Source organism: Panthera onca, chromosome D4, assembly GCF_046562875.1.
Source record: "Panthera onca isolate mPanOnc1 chromosome D4, mPanOnc1 haplotype 2, whole genome shotgun sequence".
Lineage (NCBI taxonomy): Eukaryota > Metazoa > Chordata > Mammalia > Carnivora > Felidae > Panthera > Panthera onca.
This window is the reverse complement of record NC_138351.1, coordinates 45,627,805-45,649,001: the sequence shown is the minus strand read 5'-3', so window position 1 is coordinate 45,649,001 and position 21,197 is coordinate 45,627,805. Positions and strand designations below refer to the sequence as shown.

General features: G+C 39.5%; 1 protein-coding gene across 2 annotated transcripts in view; it reads left to right on the top strand.

The window, feature by feature from the left end:
- The window catches only part of MLLT3 (MLLT3 super elongation complex subunit), a 286,329-nt gene that overhangs the window by 193,009 nt on the left and 72,123 nt on the right, over positions 1-21,197 (top strand). For both annotated transcript variants that reach the window (XM_078436759.2, XM_060609676.3), the window contains exon 5: positions 16,568-17,272. In XM_078436759.2, the coding sequence (XP_078292885.1) occupies positions 16,568-17,272 (705 nt within the window). The remainder of the gene's footprint in view (positions 1-16,567; positions 17,273-21,197) is intronic.

Genomic DNA, 21,197 nt, shown 5'->3' with positions numbered 1-21,197 from the left:
TGCTGGTCATTCTTACTCATCTCTTATCGCTTGGTCACTTTTTGGATTCCAACTTTTTTCTTTTTCACACTTTATGTGTAATTATTTTATATTCTGCTTTTGATGATTCCAGTATGTGAGATCTTTGCACAGACTCTCAGATCATGGTGCTCTGTTTCTTTGTGTTCAGGGATATTTTTAAATTGTGAGTTCCTGTTTGACTTCACTGAACTTTGGGAATCCTGAAGTCCAAATTCAGAGCACTTTTCTCTAACAGCAGGCTTCTGAAGGTTTTTCCTTGATTTCTAAGAGACACGGAGGTTCAGGTTTCCAAATCTGCAGTAGACTCCAAGTTTGGTCTTTGGAGACCTCTAAGAACACAGGCCTGTGTGTCCTTTGGGAAGCCTCATCTCACGTTTAGCTGTAGCTCAGTTCACATTTTAACCCCTTCCTTCTCTGCTTTTTCTTTCTTTCCTTCATATACTCTTGATTCTTAAGAGTTCTCCCTTTTTAAAAATAAGCCAAGCAATGAAGACTTTTCTAATTATCCAATATCTAGTCGTATTGTAGTCAGAGTTCCCAAAGAGTCCACCATATTGCCCAAATTTGGTTTTTCCCCAGAAACCACTGTATATGTGGCAGTTTTAACGTAGTTCTTCCTGTATGCTGGAGACTCAGTAAATGTGTAATGAATAACTATTGAGAGAAGGTGACAAGAGAGCATAACTGTGATTATATCTCACCATTATTTGTCTGTTGAATTTTTAGGTCAGGTGCTGTTTTTCATCTTACACTTCCAGCTACTCCATTCCACTCTACATTGAAGATGGACTGTTCTTTATGAGTAACAATTACTTATTCAGCCTCATTGTCAGAAACTTATCTAGTACTAAAAGGGAAGACTGGAAGAATCTGACAAGTACGTTTTAAAGCTTGTTGAAAAAAATAGAAACAGTACAAAGCTAAATATATATAAACCTAGAAAGAGAAGTGATATAATTAATACTTCAAGTTTCTAGTTTCAAACCACAAAAGTAAACAGAAGTTTACTTGAAACTGTGAAGTCTTCTAAATAGAACTGTTAACAGTATTTAGTTATAATTTACAATTGAAGCTATAGCAAGTCAGGGAATAGTATATAAATAGAAGTTTTTACTTTAATTTTTTCAATTTGAGAGAGAGAGAGAGCGAGTACACACAAGTGGAGGAAAGGGGCAGAAGGGGAGAGAGAGAATCTCAAGTAGGCTCCATGCTGAGCACAGAGCCTGATGCAGGACTTGATCCCCTGCCCCTGGGATCATGGCCCAAGCCAAAATCAAGAGTCAGACGCTTAGCTGACGGAGCCACCCAGGCACCCCTAAATAGAAGCATTTTTAAATGAGATTGGATTCTGAAACAAAAGTATTTTATAGCATATGCAACATCGCTGAAAGTAGTCATTTGAGAAAGCAAGGCATTTAAAAATTTTGTCTCCTTGGAATATTATTCTGTAGAATATTTGAGCATTCTTGCTATAAATATTTTAACAGTTAAATTTCATATTTACATGCAAGGACAGTACTTCAGTGTATTTTTAATGTTGAAGACAATATTGGGTTTACTTTCAGTGCTTCTGAACAGAGAGCTAGGGAGATGAAAATTTAGCCACTACTTACTCTGTTCACTTCAGAACTGAAGGAATGTTCAGTTGATTCCTTCCTGAATTGTAAATATGATTTATAGATTTATTCTCTTCATCTTTAAAATGGTATATACTATAGTGAATAAAGCTCAAAATGTCATCTAAGTATCCTAAGCTAAATCTGTAGATTAGAGCTTGAAGGCCATTTGCTCAAAAACAAAAACAAAAAGACTTTCAGACCACGTCAGAAGTAAAATCGAAAACTTCTTTAAAACACAGGAAGATATCAGTTACTCAGTTCAATAGTTTCTCTTTTTTCTAACGCAAAATTTATTTCACAAAGTCTCTGAAGTCTCACCAATGGGTACATGAAAGAAGAGGGAACGTAAAAGTATCTTTGGGAGGTTGAAGAAATTTGTATCAAAATAATTCATGTATATGGTTTAAAAGAATTAAGTAGCAAAGGATGGTATTTAGCAAAACCCGAAGTCCTATATTGTTTAAAAGATTTTTTTTAATGTGTATTCTTATTTTGGGGGAGAGAGAGAAAGAGCGCACACGTGTGCGTGTGAGTCCGGGAGGGGCAGAGAGCGAGGGAGACCCAGAATCTGAAGAAGGCTCCCTGCTCTGAGCTGTGAGCACAGAGCCTGACACGGGGCTCGAACCCACAAACCATAGGATCATGACCTGAACTGAAGTCAGATGCTTAATCGACTGAGCCACCCAGGTGCCCCCAAAATTTTTTAAATAAATTTTTTTTTTCTTAGAATATGAGGGCTTTTTTTATTTTAAAGCTGTGCAGTTACTGCCGGAAGTTTGTGCTGCTTTTTCTACAAGAGAATCTAACCCACTTGCTCCATCTCTTTTTCCTCCCAATATGACACCTTTTAAAGTCTTGTCTTGGATAGAAGTTTCTAGATATTGAACATAGAACCTACTTTTTGTTCTACCAATTATGAACCGTGTCTCTTGATTCTCAACTTTGGGAGCTCAGAGTATCTAGAGTTTCTTTTCTATCTTCGTTCCTGTTTCTACCTTCTGTGTTTGTCATCCGAACATTTACTTTTTTGTTGTCACACTTGATAGCATTGTGCTATGTAACACACATTTTACGTGTTCTTGCTTATCTCTAGTAGTGGTAAGAGTAATTGAAAGGTAGTAATTGAATAGGTAGGGATTGAAAGCACTAACAAAGTTTCAGTTACGTGCCAAGTACATAAATTGTATACAAATATGTACATATAGGACTTTACATTAAACTTATTTAATCATCAAGTTGATCTTGATGGTTTAGGTAAAGTGGTCTCTGTTTTCCTGACAAGGAAATTTAAGTCACTTAGCTAGTGACAGGGCTGATTAGATTAATTTCTGTGAGTTGAAAATTGTAAACACTGTGCACAGTTATGACTAGTTAAAATGTTTCTTCACCGTTAAGATACGTACTGTTACTCTATTTCCTTGTACACACATTTGTTTCGGGGATGTAAAATTTACTGTTTTCCTTCATGACTCTGTTTTTGTGCTAAATTTCTCAAATTCCCTCTCTTTTTAAATGCCTTCTGTGGAGGCCCTTGTAGGATCCTCTAGGTTTTGTGTTCAGTGACTTCCCCACCCTACCTTCTGTGGTGTTGAGCCTTTATTTTATTTGAGACTATATATTTTTGCCATTTCAAATTATGTAGTGGCAGATTTTTACATTGCTTTTTAAAACATTTAATTGTGAGAGATGTACCTTACACTTCTGTGATACTTTTTAGGATAATTGGACATAATATGTGTTCTGCAGGTATATTAGAGGAAAAGTTGATTTTTCAGTATCCCATAGCCTTTTAAATGTCTGTTAAGTTGGAAATCGTTATTTGGTAACAAAAGATTCAGAGTTTAAGACCCTTGAAACCGATACCGGAAGAGCCTCTGATGTCAAAATAAGTTATTTGCCACCTACCCAACAGTAATGTGTTGTAACCCCTCGAATGGAACTAAGTAGAACTTCCTTTATACGGTTGTCCCCCGATGGCAGACGCGTTCAGTGTTGTTCTTTTAAAGTTATTGAGCGCCTCTTCCCTACTACCCATCCTTTTTTCATTTCCAGCTCAGGTTAAGTTGGCGAGTTGGTTTGAAAACCAGCTGACCTTCTGAAAGGTCGGTGGAGGTATAGGCATTGGAGCCCGACTACTTGAGCTCCCATCTCAGTTCTGCCACTAACTATGCCTGTGCCTTTGGGCACGCTGGTTTCTGTGCCTCAGACTCTTCCCTTGTCACATGGAGTTAATAATAGCTACTAAACAAGATCGTTGAGTTAATAGTTGTACAGTTGCTACATCAGAGTCTGGACACTAGTAAGCATTTAGCGAGCCATGTCCACGGCTACCGTGACCACCATCCCCCAGTGCGGGAGCCCTCGAAGAGGCCTTTCTTTCTTCATTCTTTACCCACTACAGTCTCTCCACCACATTGCCACCGGAAGAACTTTCTAAAATGAATGGTTGGTTCACATTGAACTCCTCCCTCAAGTCCTCAAGTGCATCTCCTTTGCTTCCCAGATACCACTGCTCTTTGTACCTGTTTTTGAGGCCAGTGTGTCTTGATAAAGAATTGGCAGAACTCCTAGCCACATATGACTGAGGGGATCTGTGACTCTTCCAGAGTCTCTCCTTGCCTGATCAATAACCTCTTCTGATTCTCTTTCATGTTACTTGTTGGTTTATGCTTAACCAGTGGGATGACTGCTGCGTCTTTTGTCATTTGTGCAAAATCCAACCATAACTATATTTCTGTAGGTGTAGTTATATCTCTATTACTTGACCAGGATACAGATCCAGGCAAATGGAGGAATTTGAGGATGTGCTTCTTCATTTTCCTAAGTCTGTCTGCTGCTCCTTCCTGGTCAGGTCTCCAAGAGGCTTTCTTTTTCCCTTCCCTGAGCTGTGGAGATACACTGTAGAGTTTCTTCTAACTTCCTGGTTGAGTATCACCTCCAAAAATGATACAACATTATACAAATGAAAACAAGTAAAACCTTCCAAAGCATTGTACTCTATACAAGCAGACTTTTCTTTTTCTTTCTCATGTTTAGATAAATATTTGATGTGCTTTTTATGTATAGGCCTTTTAGATTGTTATCGATTGAAAGACCCCATTGCTTTCTTAAGTGCCATTTCCTTACCATTCGTGTGATGTTCTTTTAGCCCCCTACCCATGACTGATAAATGTTAAATTTCGGGCCTTGTTGCTTCCAGTTTTAGCCTAGGTGTTCAAATCCATTTTTGTTCATTTTTAAAAATTAATTCCACCAACTGTTGTTGAAATGTCTTCTGCACAGTCTTAATATTTTTTCATAAAACATTTCTAAAGTCAAACGGTGCTAAAAAGCCCATAAAAGTCATCATCAGTCCACTTTGCTCCTCTGGAACCTACCCACCCTCCCTACCTCTCCCTCCCTTCCCCCTACCAAACTGTGTGGCTGTTTCTTTTGGTATTTACCTACCTGTTTTGAAATATTTGTAAGTTACTATCCTCCCAATTATATTTCTTTTATAGTAGGTTATGATTTTAAAATCAAGAAACTTCACCTTTTTTATTGATTTCAAACATTTTTTTTAAATGCTTATTTATTTTTGAGGGGAGGGGAGGGTCAGAGAAGGAGAGAGACACAGAATCTGAAGCAGGCTCCAGGCTCTGAGCTGTCAGCCCCGAGCCCGACGCGGGGCTCGAACTCACAGACCCCAAGATCATGACCTGAGCCAAAGTCAGACCCATAACCAACTGAGCCACCCAGGCACCCCTTTTTACTTGACTTTAAAAAGGTAAGTTATCGATCTCCTTTAAGTCAGAATTAATTTGATAAATCTCTCCTTAGAATTTGAACCTTAAATTTACATTAAAGGCCATTATTTTATTTTATTTTTTATTAACAATTTTTTAACGTTTATTTTTGACAGAGAGAGAGCACGTGCAAGTAGGGGAGGGGCAGAGAGAGCGGGAGACACAGAATCCAAAGCAGGCTCTGAGCTGTCAGCACAGAGCCAGATGTAGGGCTCAAACTCATGGATGGTGAGATCATGACCGGAGCTAAAGTTGGAGGCTTAACTGACTGAGCCACCCAGACGCCCAAGGCCATTATTTTGAAAGCATAAATGTTGGTGAAATTTGTTTCTTTTACTTTCTTAATTATATTTGGTATTATAATGTTTGGGTATTTGTGAATCTTTTCATAGTTTTCTCAGAGTACTAACTGTATTTTTATGCTTGGTCCCCCACCCCTTCTTTTCCTTTTTTTTTTTTTTTTTTTAAATCTTTTTTTTTTTTTTAACATTTATTCATTTTTGAGAGGCAGAGAGAGACAGAGCACTAGTGGGGGAGGGGCAGAGAGAGGGAGACACAGAATATGAAGCAGGTTCCAGGCTCTGGACTGTCAGCACAGAGCCCAATGTGGGGCTTGAACTCGTGAACTGTGAAATCATGACCTGACCTGAAGTCAGACGCTTAACCCACTGAGCCACCCAGGCGCCCGCTTCTTTTCTTTTTTAAAATAATAAATACAATAAAGGCCCTATACATTTCCTTTGTCTGTCTTTCTTTCTCTCTCTTTCTTTCTTTCTTTCTTTCTTTCTTTCTTTCTTTCTTTCTTTCTTCTTTCAAGTTTATTTATTTTAAGAGACAGAGAATCCCAATGCAGGGCTCCATCTCACAAACCACGACATCATGGCCTGAGCGAGGATCAAGAAGCAGTCACTTAACTGAGTGAGCCACCCAGGTGCCCCAAGGCTATACATTTTCCTTTTAGCATATGTTTTGTGATGCCTCTAGCTGTTTTTTAACTGTTTATTTATTTTTGAGAGAGAGAAAGAGAGAGAGAGAAAACTAGTGGAAGAGAGAGGGGGAGTCCGAGAATCCCAAGCAGGCTCCGTGCTGTCAGCACAGAACCTGATGTGGGACTTGAACTCACAAACTGTGAGATCGTGACCTGAACCAAAATCAAGAGGCAGTCACTTAACTGACTGAGCCACCCAGGGATCCCACCCCTAGATTTTTTTATATGAAATGGCCTTTTCATTATTTTCTCCTGACTGATTTCTTTTGACCTTTATTTTCTAATTTTATTAGAACTTTATTCAGTATAATCTATTCAGGCATTTTATTTTTTAATTTTTTTTAAAGTTTATTCTGAAAGAGGGGGAGAGAGAGGGGAGGGACTTGTACTCCTGAACTGTGAGATCATGACCTGAGTCACAACCAAGAGTCAGAAGCTTGACTGACTGAGCCACCCAGGTGCCCCTATTTAAGCATTAAGAAAAAAAAATTTTTTTAATGTTTTTATTTATTTTTGAGACAGAGACAGAGCATGAGCAGAGGAGGGGCAGAGAGAGGGGGAGACATAGAATCAGAAGCAGGCTCCAGGCTCTGAGCTGTCAGCACAGAGCCCAATGTGGGACTCAAACTCACAGACCGTGAGATCATGACCTGAGCTGAAGTTGGATGCTTAACCGACTGAGCCACCCGGGCACCCAAGCATTTTAAAAAGATTATTTTGAAGTTCATTTTATGATACCTTTATGATTGATTTTTTAATTGTTTCATGGGCTCATTTAAAACTGTAGGGGACACCTGGGTGGCTCAGTCGGTCGTGCGTCCAACTTTGGCTCAAGGCATGATCTCATGGTTCGTGGTTTTTTTGTTTTTTTGTTTTTTTTCAATATATGAAGTTTATTGTCAAATTGGTTTCCATACAACACCCAGTGCTCATCCCAAAAGGTGCCCTCCTCGATACCCATCACCCACCCTCCCCTCCCTCCCACCCCCTATTAACCCTCAGTTTGTTCTCAGTTTTTAAGAGTCTCTTATGCTTTGTCTCTCTCCCACTCTAACCTCTTTTTTTTTTTTTTCTTCCCCTCCCCCATGGGTTTCCGTTAAGTTTCTCAGGATCCACATAAGAGTGAAACCATATGGTACCTGTCTTTCTCTGTATGGCTTATTTCACTTAGCATCACACTCTCCAGTTCCATCCACGTTGCTACAAAAGGCCATATTTTATTCTTTCTCATTGCCACGTAGTATTCCACTGTGTATATAAACCACAATTTCTTTATCCATCCATCAGTTGATGGACATTTAGGCTCTTTCCATAATTTGGCTATTGTTGAGAGTGCTGCTATAAACATTGGGGTACAAGCACCCCTATGCATCAGCACTCGTGTATCCCTTGGGTAAATCCCTAGCAGGGCTATTGCTGGGTCATAGGGTATATATCTATTTTTAATATTTTGAGGAACCTCCACACTGCCTTCCAGAGCGGCTGCACCAATTTGCATTCCCACCAACAGTGCAAGAGGGTTCCCGTTTCTCCACATCCTCTCCAGCATCTATAGTCTCCTGATTTGTTCATTTTGGCCACTCTGACTGGCGTGAGGTGATATCTGAGTGTGGTTTTGATTTGTATTTCTCATGGTTCGTGGTTTTGAGCCCCGCGTCAGGCTCGATGCTGACAGCTCGGAGCCTGGAGCCTGCTTCAGACTCTGTGTCTCCCTCTCTCCCTCTTCCCCTCTCCCCACTCTGCTCTGTCTCTCTCTTCCTTTCAAAAATAAACAAACATGAAAAAAATTAAAAAAAAAAACTATAAACTTTATGCATGAGATAAAAAGTTTTATATGTAATTATTAAATTTGTGGGTTGTTTTAGCCAACTTCGCTGTTTATTCTCATTTCATTAAATCTGCCCGTTTCTGACAAAGATGTATGGATTTCTCATTTCAATGAAATGTTTTTCAAGTTTCTCTTTTTTTTTAATATGTATTTTTTAATGTTAATTTTTTTTTTTTTTTTTCTGAGAGAGTGCAAACAGGGGAGGGACAGATGGGGGGGGGGGCACAGAATCTGAAGCAGTCTTCTGGCCCTGAGCTGTCAGCACAGAGCCCTATGCGGGGCCTGAACCTACGAGCTGTGAGATCATGACCTGAGCTGAAGTTGAACTCTCAACTGACTTAGCCACCCAGGCACCCCTTCAAGTTTCTCTTAGATATTCAATACTTTTTGCTATATGTCACCTCGCTTTCATTTTTTATTTTATTTATTTATTTGTTTAAGTAGGCTCCACACCCAGTTAAAGCCCAGCGTGAGACTTTAACTCACGAGCCTGAGATCAAGACCTGAACTGAGACCAAGTGTTGGATGCTTACCCAACTGATCCATCCAGGCGCCCCTAACAAAACTTGGCTTTTAAATTGTTTATGCTGTCTAAGAGACTGTTAAAAACTGAGAACAAACTGAGGGTTGATGGGGGGTGGGAGGGAGGATAGGGTGGGTGATGGGTATTGAGGAGGGCACCTTTTGGGATGAGCACTAGGTGTTGTATGGAAACCAATTTGACAGTAAATTTCATATATTAAATAAATAAATAAATAAACATTAAAAAAAATAAAATAAATTGTTTATGCTGTCTCGTCTTCTTAACCTTGAGGTCTGCACTGTGTAATATGAATGTGGCGCTCATGCTTTCTTTTCGGGTCAGTTAGCGGATAGCTCTTGGCCCGTTCCTTTTCATCTTAAACTTTTCTCCGTCGTTAGATGTTGTGTTTCTTGTGACTGGTCTGTGTATGCCCACTTTTTACCCAGTCTGTCTTTTAGTGAGAGAATTCAGCTTCCTTTTTTTATTCTGTGAGTAATAGTGGATTTTATTACTTTTCGCCTTGTTCATTATTTATATTTGTGACTTTTTCCATTTTTCTGAATTTTGCTTTCATTTTCAAGTTGATATTCATTTCCCAGTTTCCCCCTGTTTATGTGGCAGTCCTGTACTTTTCCATTTCATTATTGGCCACCTTCCCTTTCAATGGTTTGTAATCCAATTTTTTTCCTGCTTTCCCATGTAAAAATGATACCAACATTTTCCCTCACCTCGACACTCCATCCTTCTCTAACTTTCCGAAGTTTCTACAGAGAGAATTTAATTTTTCAGATCCAGAGTTTTGTTAGCCTTTTTTTGTGTGTGTTTCAGGAATTCACATGGAGCACTTCACTTCTATTACATATTCCAGATAGTTGATTATCCATTTAGATTTAATTCTGTGTAGAAAGCAAAGTACATTACACTTCTGTCTCCTCTCCACCTTCCCACACATAACAGGTCTCGTTTCTAATTTAGTTACTGTTTGGTTAAAGTCCCTTCTCAAGTCCTTTCCTTACATGGGGCAGTGGGTGATGTGCTCTTTGAATCCTTAAATTTCGGCAAACACTTCTTTCACACCGACCGTGTGTGTAGGATGTTTGGGTTGTGCTGCTTTTTCCCTCAGCAGTCTTGATTTTACTGTTTGTTCTTCCCAGTTCTACTGTCAGAAATGAAAAGTGCCATGTAATTTCATTCCTTTTTAGTTTTAAGTGATTATTCTTTCTGGCAACTTGTAAAGTTTTCTTTCTATTCTTAAAGTTGAGGAATTTTAGTGTGATATTCTTGAGTGTGTCTTTTTTCTCTTACTAGTCCTGCCGGGATCTTGAAGAGCCCTTTGAGGTCGCAATTCAGTCTTTCCTTTTCTTCCATATTCCTTTAACTATTGCCTCTCTCCCATCTCTTCCTTTTCCTCCTTCCAGAGACTCTTCTGGAACTTTTCCTGTGGTTGGTACGTCACTTAGGGCTCCTCAATCTGTTCTTCAGGTTTCTTCTCTTTTCCATTAATGATTTACATCTCTTTGTATCCTTATGCTTTGAGATTTCTTCCAGTTGATCGTTCACGCCACCATTGAAGAGTCTGTCTTCTCCTTTATCTACTGAATTATTCAACTTGGAGGGTTTTGTTTTTAAAGTTTAGTTTAGATAATATTTTAAACCCATAGAAATTATTGTCTGTTCTCGGTATGCCTCTTCTGAAGTAATTGTACCATTTTTGACCTCAGTGTTTCATCTTTGTCCTTCAGAAGATCTGCTAGGTCTGTTCTCTAGGTCTGTTCTCTAGATCTGCTAGGTCCTATTCTCGCCTACTGTAGATATGTTATTTATATGTGTGTTGGGTTTCAGGTTGTTATTAAGAGACCTTATGTTTTTATAATCCTGTAACTGATGAGAGGTAGGCATGTTGTGCATTTCATGTGTATGCACCTGGACGACCCTATGCCTGCCTTCTGGCCTCTTTGCATCTCCAGCCTCAGGAGTAGAGGGGACTCTCCCTCCTGTTGAGTGTCTCCTGAACACCTTTGGGGCGGAGGGGTGGGGGGCTGGCAGTCCTTGTGCAGTTTTCTGTGGGAAGTCTTCTGTGTCTTGCTTAGAGCCCAGAGCAGAGCAAGCCCCATATCAGTCCTCTTTCGAGATGCCCATAATCCCATGGCCACATTCTTCAGGCCCCATTCACTGCCAGCTGGTTCCCAGAGCTGACTGGTTCAAGAAGGCAAATGGGTTGGATTTGAGATGAAAGTTGGGGGAGGTGAGTCAAATTTAAGGTCCCCTCTTTCCCCACAATCCTGGATTTTTATACTTGATTCATAGTTTCAGATGGTATTTCACTCCTGTGCCATTTGTTGTGGGTTTTTTAAAAAATTTTTTCTTAAGTTATTTATTTTGAGAGAGACAGAGATAGCACAAGTGGGGGGAGGGGCAGAGAGAGAGAGAGAGGGAGGAAGGGAGGGAGGGAGGGGGAGAGAGAGAATCCCAAGCAGGTTCTTTACTGTCAGGTTTGACGTGAGGCTTGACCTCAGGAAACCACGAGATCGTGACCTGAGCCGAAACTGAGAGTCAGATGCTGAACTGACTGAGCCACCCAGGTGCCCCCCATTTGTCATGCTTTAGTGACATTACAGAGAGATTTTTAGTTTGAAACCTACCTTTGAGTGTTTTACCTAGCTTTTCATATGCATAAACTCTTGGACTCTATTATAATTTCCAGGGAGTATCCTTTTCAGATGCACTGTGGACAAATCAACTTTTAAAGGAGAAATTTTTGCGTTGGGATAAATAAAACTCTTCTGAGGGAGTTTATTTGTCTGTATGCAAATTTCACCGAACAAAGATACGAATCTAAACATCTTGTGCAACGCAGAAGCCAGTCGAATTGGGACAGAGACCGAAAATAGGAGCCTAGGTAAAAAGGAGAAACAGGAGCTGGAGAAAGAATCAGCTTTGCATTATCAGCGGTACTAGGAAGAAGACGTGGTGATGATAGCACAGCAATTGAAAGCCACATATAATCAGAAAACCTTATTTTGTCCAGTAGTTAATGCCTTTTCTTAAGCTATCTACTAGAGTTGCTGACAAGTCTATTCGAAGAGATTATGTATTAAAAGGACCGATCCTGTTCCAGAAAATTAAAACAAGGAAGCATTCCGCAGAATCTGAGAGGCTGAAAAACAATATTGTACCCTATATTCATAGGTAGTAAAGTTAGTGCACATATGTACATGTTTGTTTAGATAGTCATTTGCCTTAAATATTTGATATCTGAATTATGCACACTTATTCTCCCTAATATTGATATTCATTTTGTCCTAATGAGCTTCAGGCAAAGAAAATTTGAATCCTACGACATGTGTAAACCCCCCATTGAATGGTAATTAGTCTGTTCTGCTTAGCGGCACTTAAGGTTAATAGTTGAGTAAAAATTTTTAAAAAACAGTGACTTGATCTCCGATATGTGTGGGATAGATAGGCTGAGAATCAGTTCAAGCTTTTATTCTGTGTCAGTAACAATTCCTCACTTTGTATCTAAGCCTCGGTTTTACCTTTATTGCATGTGTGACTAGAGAGTCAGGTGACAATACATCTGACTTTGCCATTTATCACAGATCCAGGACAGAGGAAATGTAGTCTATATAATAGGAACATCCTTTCACCTTTTTTTTTATTTTCTAAATTTTTATTTATCTGGGGTGTTGTTATGGACCGTTTTTCTTTTTACCTCTCAGTTGTCATAATTTAAAGGAAGCTTTTTGTAAAGGGGCAGGAGCGAGAGTAGCTTGCTTCTATGAAGATTTGTTGGGTTGGTGAAAAGCTGGGCATTAAATACCTAGGCCAGTGTGGGAGCAAAAAGTTATAAAATTTCTGGAGTTTTATACTTAAAATCATATGTATGTGATTAAGAAAGGAGTCTAAACTTTCTGTGACACAAGAGTCTGTGTTCTATACCACTGTGTACTTTGCATTAAGAATTCTAGTTTGTCCCTCAAAAGGGTTTTAGAAATAAATCATGGAAGGAGCCCCGTAGAAGTTTTTTTTTTTTTTTAAATACTGAAATTTACTATTTTTTAATGCTTAATATTAGAAAGTATGTTGGTAGGTAGGGGCACCTGGGTGGCTCAGTCTGTTAAGTGTCTGGCTTTGGCTTAAGTCATAATCTCATGGTTCATGAGTTCGAGCCCTGCATCGGGCTTTTGTGCTGACAGCTTAGAGCCTGGAGCCTGCTTTGGATTCTGTGTCTCCCTCTCTCTCTGCCCCTCTCCTGCTTCTGCTCTCTCTCTTTCAGAAATAAACAAACATTAAAAAAAAAAAAAAAAGAAAGTATGTTGGTAGGTAAAAATCTGTGTGTTTTAAAAAGTCACATTTATAAACCTATGTATAATACTCCATGAAGGTTAAAATATTGAGTAACAATGCTTGGGTGTTCTAGAGCCATAATTAGAATACTGGTTGCAAATTGCCAAAATTCAGTGAGTCAACAAACCAATTAAAAAAAAAAACTGAAGGATATTAGATTTCAAATGTTCTTCCTTAGTTTTCCCATTATACTTTATTTTAATTATTCATAGTATTGCTTAACATGCCAGGAAATGTCTTGTAATAGAATTTATAAAATAATGTAGTTTCAGTAATATGAATACTATCTTTAGCATTCTGCTTGTAAATCTCAGATTGAGATGTTTTGTAAGGAATCATCTAGTTTGATGCATAAAAGCACGTCTTTGCATAGTAACTTTATCCATTTTAGAACTTTGAGACCAAATGCTCACTTGAGAAAAATAAATGGAATGATTGGTATATGTCATTTTGTTGTTGTTAGTGTCAACAAATAAGGAAAAAATTGTAAGAAAAAAATATATAGTCCACTAACATAGAACAGTAATTTTTCATTGTTAGTATTTTTCCTCAAGTTTTTATTTAAATTACAGTTCGTTAACATGCAATGTAATATTAGTTTCAGGTGTAGAATTTAGTGATTCATCGCTTCCATACCACACCTGGTGCTCCTCACAACAGGTGCCCTCCTTTTTTAAAAAAAAAATTTTTTTTTAATCTTTTATTTATTTTTGAGAGAGAGAGACAGAGCATGAGTGGGGGAGGGGCAGAGAGAGGGGGAGACACAGAATCCGAAACAGGCTCCAGACTGTGAGCTGTCAGCACAGAGCCTGATGTGGGGCTCAAACTCACGAAACATGAGATTATGACCTAAGCCAAAGTCGAACGTTTAACCGACTGAGCCACCCAGACTCCCCCAGGTGCCCTCCTTAATACCCCCCATCTACCTCCCTTCTGGTAACCATCAGTTTGTTCTTTATAGTTAAGAGTTTGTTTCTTGGTTTGTCTCTCTTCCCCCCCCCCCTTATATTCATTTGTTTTGTTTCTTAAATTCCACGTATGAGTGAAATCATACGATATTTGTCTTTCTCTGACTTATTTTGTTTAGCGCTATACTCTCTAGCTCCGTCCTCATTGTCGCAAATGACAAGATTTCATTCTTTTTTTATGGCTGAGTAATATTCAATTGTGTGTGTATATATACACAGCACATCTTCTTTATCCATTCATCAGCTGGTGAACATTGGGGCTCTTTCCATAGTTTGGCTATTGTTGATAATGCTACTGTAAACATCGGAGTGCATGAGTCCCTTCGAATCTGTATTTTTATATCCTTTGGGCAGATACCTAGTAGTGCAATTGCTGGATCATAGGGTAGTTCTATTTTTACTTTTTTGAGGAACCTCCATACTGTTCTCCACCGTGGCTGCACCAGTTTGCATTCCCACCAACAGTGCATGAGGGTTCTCCTTTCTCGACATCCTTGCCAACTTGTTGTTTCCTGTGCTATTAATTTCAGCCATTCTGACAGGTGTGAGGTGATACCTCATTGTAGTTTTGATTTGCATTTCCCTGAAGATGAGTGGTGTTGACCATCTTTTCATGTGTCTACTGGCCATTTGTATGTCTATTCATGTCTTCTACCTATTTTTTAACTGAATTATTATTTTTTGGGGGGGTGTTGAGTTTTATAAGTTCTTCATAGATTTTGGACACTAACCCTTAATCACACATGTCATTTGCAAATATCTTCTCCCATTTCACAGTTTACCTTTTAGTTTTGTTGATCATTTCCTTTATAGTGACTATTACTTTATTTTTTAAAATATTTTTATTAATGTTTATTTATTTATTTTTGAGAGACAGAGAGAGAGACAGTAAACAGGGGAGGGGGAGAGAGGGGGGTCAGGGAGAGAGAATCCCCAGCAGGCTCCACGCTGTCAGCACAGAGCCTGATGTGAGGCTCAAACCCCTAAACCATGAGATTGTGACCTGAGCCGAAATCAAGAGTCAGAGGCTTAACCAACTCAGCCACCCAAGCACCCCGAGTATTACTTTATGATAGTTATTCATATACATGCTTTTCTCTTTTCTTCTTACGTAGACCCTATAGGTAGATTGACTGTTTTAGTGAAAAGCATAGCCCCTGCCCAACTGTCTTTTCAGTTCTGCTAGATATTTAAGGGACACAGGATTGATGTACAGATCATTGACTTTGAGTGAGTTAGAGGTGCAGCAGAACAAGCAAGCCTTGAGATGTAAATTCCGGTTGAAAATTTGGACATGTATTTGCCATTAGTTCCATTAGAAGGTGGAAGTAAGTAAGAAAGAGCTTTTCTTTTATCGTATTGGTGTAGATTTTTACAAGTCCAGGATCTACTTCTGTGTCCTAGTCTTACTATTAATGGTAGAGGGTCACAAATGTGTTAAGTATGAATTTAAATTTTGTTCCTAAATAGAAAGGTTCTGTGTAGGTCATATATACTGAGGTACTTATATCAGTGAAAAAATAAGCAGCACATGTAAAATAGAACAGGCAGTGGTGAACTCTTTCCTCGTGATTGCACGATAGTAATTGGCTAAAGACTTTTCAGTCCATTTGATGACTATTTGGTGACATGTTTGTTCTGTTGGATTTCTCTTTTCTTTGCTAGTGGATGGGAGACACTTCCTAATGAAATGACACTCCCATGAAATTTGGGCAGCAAAAAAAAAAAAAAAATTGTTTTTTATCTCAAATTGAGAATTCTTTTCTTTCTTGTTTGGGTCTTGTGATTCTTGTTATTAAAAAGCCATTTAAGATTTAATATTATCTGGCCTCACCATGCGACACTGGGCTATTTTTTCTGCCTTGTCCTCGATCTTTGCCGTAGCTGGATGCTGTTCCCCAAATACAATTTCATCCCTCCTTGTCGTGCTTCACTCTAGTCGCTGGTCTCCCAAGTCCTTTCTCATTCTTCCCTTCCTAGTAATGCCCTGCTTATTCTTGAGGATCTAATTCAGGCGTTACTTCTCTATAGATTTCTGAACGATTCTTCTCCCACACCCCCAACAGAACCAACGGCCGCCTTCCTTTTGTGGTCATAGCACATCGTTGGTGGCTCTTGGAACAGCCATGACTCCTAGATACGTCGCAGTTCCTAAGAGTCGGGGCCATGTGCCGTCCTTCCTTGTGTCTCCTAGAACAGGCGTTCCGCGAACATTTGTCCAATCGAAATGTTTAGAACGCCATGCTTCTCGTGATTAGGAGAGCAGCTGGCCTCGTTAAACCCCTTGATCACAGTGGCCCTCGTTCCCTGTGTTCCTCACACACCCTGTCCCCACCTGTTGCACTGTGCTGATTGGTGTCTAAGAAAATGCATTCGAGAGCGATCAAAGAAGGATCCTTGTATGTGGATGCAACGCGCGGGGGAGCCGGCTGGCGACCCCGCGTTGCTCCGGAGCTCTGAGTTGCGTTCTCTTGTCCCCTTTCTGCAGGACCCGAACAGGAGCATTCATACCAGCAGCAGCAGCAGCAGCAGCTGTAGCAGCAGCAGCAGCAGCAGCAGTAGCAGCAGCAGCAGCAGCTGTAGCAGCAGCAGCAGCAGCAGCAGCAGCAGCAGTAGCAGCAGCAGCAGCAGCAGCACCAGTTTTTCAAAGCCTCACAAGTTAATGAAGGAGCACAAGGAAAAACCTTCTAAAGACTCCAGAGAACATAAAAGTGCCTTCAAAGAACCTTCCAGGGATCACAACAAATCTTCCAAAGAATCCTCTAAGAAACCCAAAGAAAATAAACCACTGAAAGAAGAAAAAATAGTTCCTAAGATGGCCTTCAAGGAACCGAAACCCATGTCAAAAGAGCCAAAACCAGACAGTAACTTACTCACGATCACCAGTGGGCAGCAAGACAAGAAGGCTCCTAGTAAAAGGCCCCCCATTGCAGATTCCGAAGAACTCTCAGCCAAAAAAAGGAAAAAGAGTAGCTCAGAGGCTTTATTTAAAAGTTTTTCTAGCGCGCCACCGCTGATACTCACTTGTTCTGCTGACAAAAAACAGATAAAAGATAAATCTCATGTCAAGATGGGAAAGGTCAAAATTGAAAGTGAGACCTCAGAGAAGAAGAAATCGACTCTGCCACCATTTGATGATATCGTGGATCCCAACGATTCCGACGTGGAGGAGAACATGTCCTCCAAATCTGACGTGAGTAGTGTTGTTGGTTTCCCTCCTTTCCCATGTTAGCCTTCAGATCTTATTTCAGATGGCTGTAGGATAAAGGATGAGGGAAGAAACTGACAGCCAAACCGTGAAATGGTAGCATGGATGGGCCTAGAGATGAATTTCCTTAACTAATGGAAAGAAGGAAATAAAATCATTAAAGAATTGGCAGACATTTGGACTGTGATGGGAATTGTTAAAGGAAAGATACGTTCCATAGTGTAATAATGGGCTGTGTTGAATAGCAGCAGGGAAATTGAGATGCTCCTTGGCACTTAGTTACTGTGCTTTTCGACGATTGCTGATTTAGGAAAGTGAGAAGAATGCGATAAAACTTGAATATATGAGAAAATAAGTTTAAAAGACAAATTTAGAAAATATTGGGGTGCAGCTATAACGTTGATCTTTTTGATCAATGCTATGAAGTAATTTGTTTACAGAGATGAGAAGCTGGTATAGTATTTTTAAGAAGTTTTCTGGAGGCAAAATCGATATAACGACATACCGTATAGATTTAAAATGTATAATTTGGTAAAATTTGACACATATTTGTGCTTGTGAAAGCCGGTGGTGGTATTTTGAAAAAGAACCACTTAATTTTTTTTTTTTTTTTCTTCCTTTGGGGCCATGGTCAGGGTATGTGATCTTTGTTTTTGCTGACGGGTGGGATTAACTTTTGTGGATGCCTAAAAGACCATCTGACCATTTCACATCCCTCCAAAATGTTACCTGATGTTGAGATTTAAACTTACAATTGCAGATTTCTCAGAGTTGGAAGGGGGTTTCACACTATTCTAACTTCTCGCCAGTATAAGAAATCTTATGCTTCCAGTGACAGAACTATTAGTATTTGAAATAGTATTCCATTCCAGTTCTAGAGAATGAACGTTATTTACTTTGAAGTCAAATTCCCTTTTTTTTTTTTTTTTAAACAATCTTTAGCCCTTTTAAGTTACTTATTAGTCCTGACCAGTCCAAATAATCTCCTTACTTTGGCTTGTCAGTATTTCTAGACAATGGTCAAGGAAGATGTCTGGCTAAAAATTGCTGGCAATTTGAGACTGTTTCTCTTTCTGTCCCACGGGTTCACCATACACATGTTCCTGATTCGAGTCTGGCGGAGGTGGAGGGACTTCGTAGCAGATTCTGTCTTCTGCATTTGTGCTGGGTAGAAGGGCAGCCGGGGTGACAACGTGGAGTCACAACCGATCTCCTGTTGTCCAGAGACTACTTCCTTCCCCACTACCCTCCATAGCTAATCTTGAAATTGTAATAGAAGATCAAATTAGGAGCACAGTAGCATATAAAATACAAGAGATTGGGGTAATTTGTTCCAGTTTGGTAAATGTTTTATAGCAATAGTTTATTGAACCAATGAGAACTAATGGGATTGTGCCAACACGTCAAGCATTTATTTTTCCTCTTGTGCTTTTTACTTAGGGTTCTCTTTTTTTTTTTTTTTTTTTAAGTTTATTCATTTATTTTGAAAGAGAGACAGCACAAGCAGGGGAGGGGCAGAAAGAGAGGGAGAGTGAGAGAATCCCAAGCAGGCTCCGAGCTGCCAGTGCAGAGCCTAGACACAGGGCTTGAACCCATGAAACTGTGAGATCGTGACCTGAGCCAAAACCAAAAGTCCAGCACTCAACCGACTGAGCCACCCAGGTGGACTTAGGCTCCTCTTAATACAAAACTTGTTCTCAGTTAGGTGTTACTTGGAAAGTTTTTTTGTATGTTTGACTTCTATTTCAAATCACCCTAAGATGTCCATTGATCCTCTTGGGGTGTGATTAGTCTATCAAGATTGTCAGGTTTAGCCACTTAGTCTTTCCGTATTCTGACGTGTTGTGACTCTTCTCAAACGGAGGTTTTCCAGTTGTGGCTTAGGATTCAGTGGTGAGCCACGAAACCATTTTAGCATGTCGTCACCAGTGTTTACAAAAAATCAGAATACGTTGTAATCAGCATGGGTGAGTAATGGTTTGTAAAAATTCTATTTCATAGGCTGTGTGTGTTTCTTATAGTAGGTTATGGTCAAGAAAGGCATCTTTCTTGAACGTTAGCTGATTAAACGACATTCCTAAAGCAAACCTCTTTCTACATGAAATTGTCCCAGATGATCATCGTCCTTAGATAACTCTGTGCATTTTTGTTTTTATTTGTCTCTTGCTCCCTCCCTTTTCTATATGATTTATAAGATATGACTTTTCTTTTCATAAACTTCATGTTCAACTTGGTGTATTAATCCTAAGCCGTAATTTTAAAAATCTTTTGGAGTAAAGAGTTAGAATCTTAATTCCTTACAGTAGGGAGCAAATTTTCACAACAATTCATGACATAGGAGAATCACATATCCAGTAATTGTTATAGGAGTTTTTGTAACTGGTTCTGCACATCATTATAGAGAAAGTCTCTAAAGGCTTTTGGATATTATTTGGGTATAAAACCCAACAGATACCCTTTCTTTATCAGTTTTCTGGTAGTAGTGCTTTTATTGTTGCTGTTGTTGGTTTGATTCTCTAAATGCAGGTGGTGGAGCCGAAGAAAATTGATGAAAGTCGTTCCAAATAAGCCATGACTCAAAAGACCTTTCTGTGAACAAAGAAGATAAGGGGAGGGTGGTGGAGGGAGGGAGGGGAAGGGAGGTGCTAAAGTTCCCTGTATGCAATAGTAGAGATCACCTTTGTCTGGCCTTCTTCCTACCTGGTGTTCCCACTGTGGGCAAGACAGAAGGAATGGGAGACAATTGTAATGGAGAGCAGTGAGGAGCCCAGATTTTCCCTTGGCCAGTAACAGATTTGATAGCTTGGGACAGGCCCAACTTCAGTGGGCATACTGTAATATCCTGGTGGTGAGTATGTCTGTATCCGAGTAAGTGTGGTAAGATGATCTGATCTCTCTAACATCCTTTCCAGCTTTATTATTTGAATATGAACCAGATTTGTGTTCATTTATGGCAGATAGGGTCGTGGGTAATTTTAGGCACAATGGGCAGAGATCATGGTCTTTGAAACAGAAGAAAGAGACAAAAAAATTGGAAGAGTATGAAGAATTAGGAAGGGCTGGGAAGAAAAGATTATTTACCTGGTAAGCTTGTAAACATCTTACCTGGGTACAGGTTAGTTACAGTAAAAGGAAGAACTTAAAAAATCTTTTTAAAATATTTTATTTATTTTTGAGAAAGAGGGAGACAGAGTGTGAGCAGGGGAACGGCAGGGAGAGAAGAGACACAGAATCTGAAGCAGGCTCCAGGCTCTGAGCTGTCAGCACAGAGCCCGATGTAGGGCTCAAACCCATGAACTGTGAGATCATGACCTGGGCCAAAGTCACATGCTTAACTGAGCCACCAAGGCGCCCCTAAAAGGAAGAACTTTTTAAAGAAGCTTTTCCATAACTAAGTTAGATTCAGGTTTTATATAAAAATAAAATCAGTGCTATTACTGATTACTGGAAGCTTACTTAGATTGTTGATTCATATGGTTCCTCTTGGTTAAGATTCTTATATACTTCGCGTAGAAAAGTAGAAGTACATCCATGCTTTGTATTCCTACAGGTCGTTTTTGAAGGATCACTTATTTGTTAATAAGTGGTTAGGCAGGCCAGGTAGGTAGGTAGTCAAGTAAGCAAATAATTAGGAGTTTGTAGTGTGGTGACAGACAGGCTGTGGTTTGAAGCCCAGCTCCTCCCGTGATCTTAAGCAAATGTTTTAACCTTCTGTATTTTAGTTAATTCTCTTGTAAGGTGGAGATCGTGATAGTATTTAGTATGTAGGATTATTGTGAAAACGGTAAAGCACCTATGAGCACATTAACCAAAAAATACTAGTTAACTATGATATGTATGATGTAGCTTCTGGCAACCTTTATAACATACAGCTTTGAAAGAGATTTTTTGATATTCAGAAATACTGTAG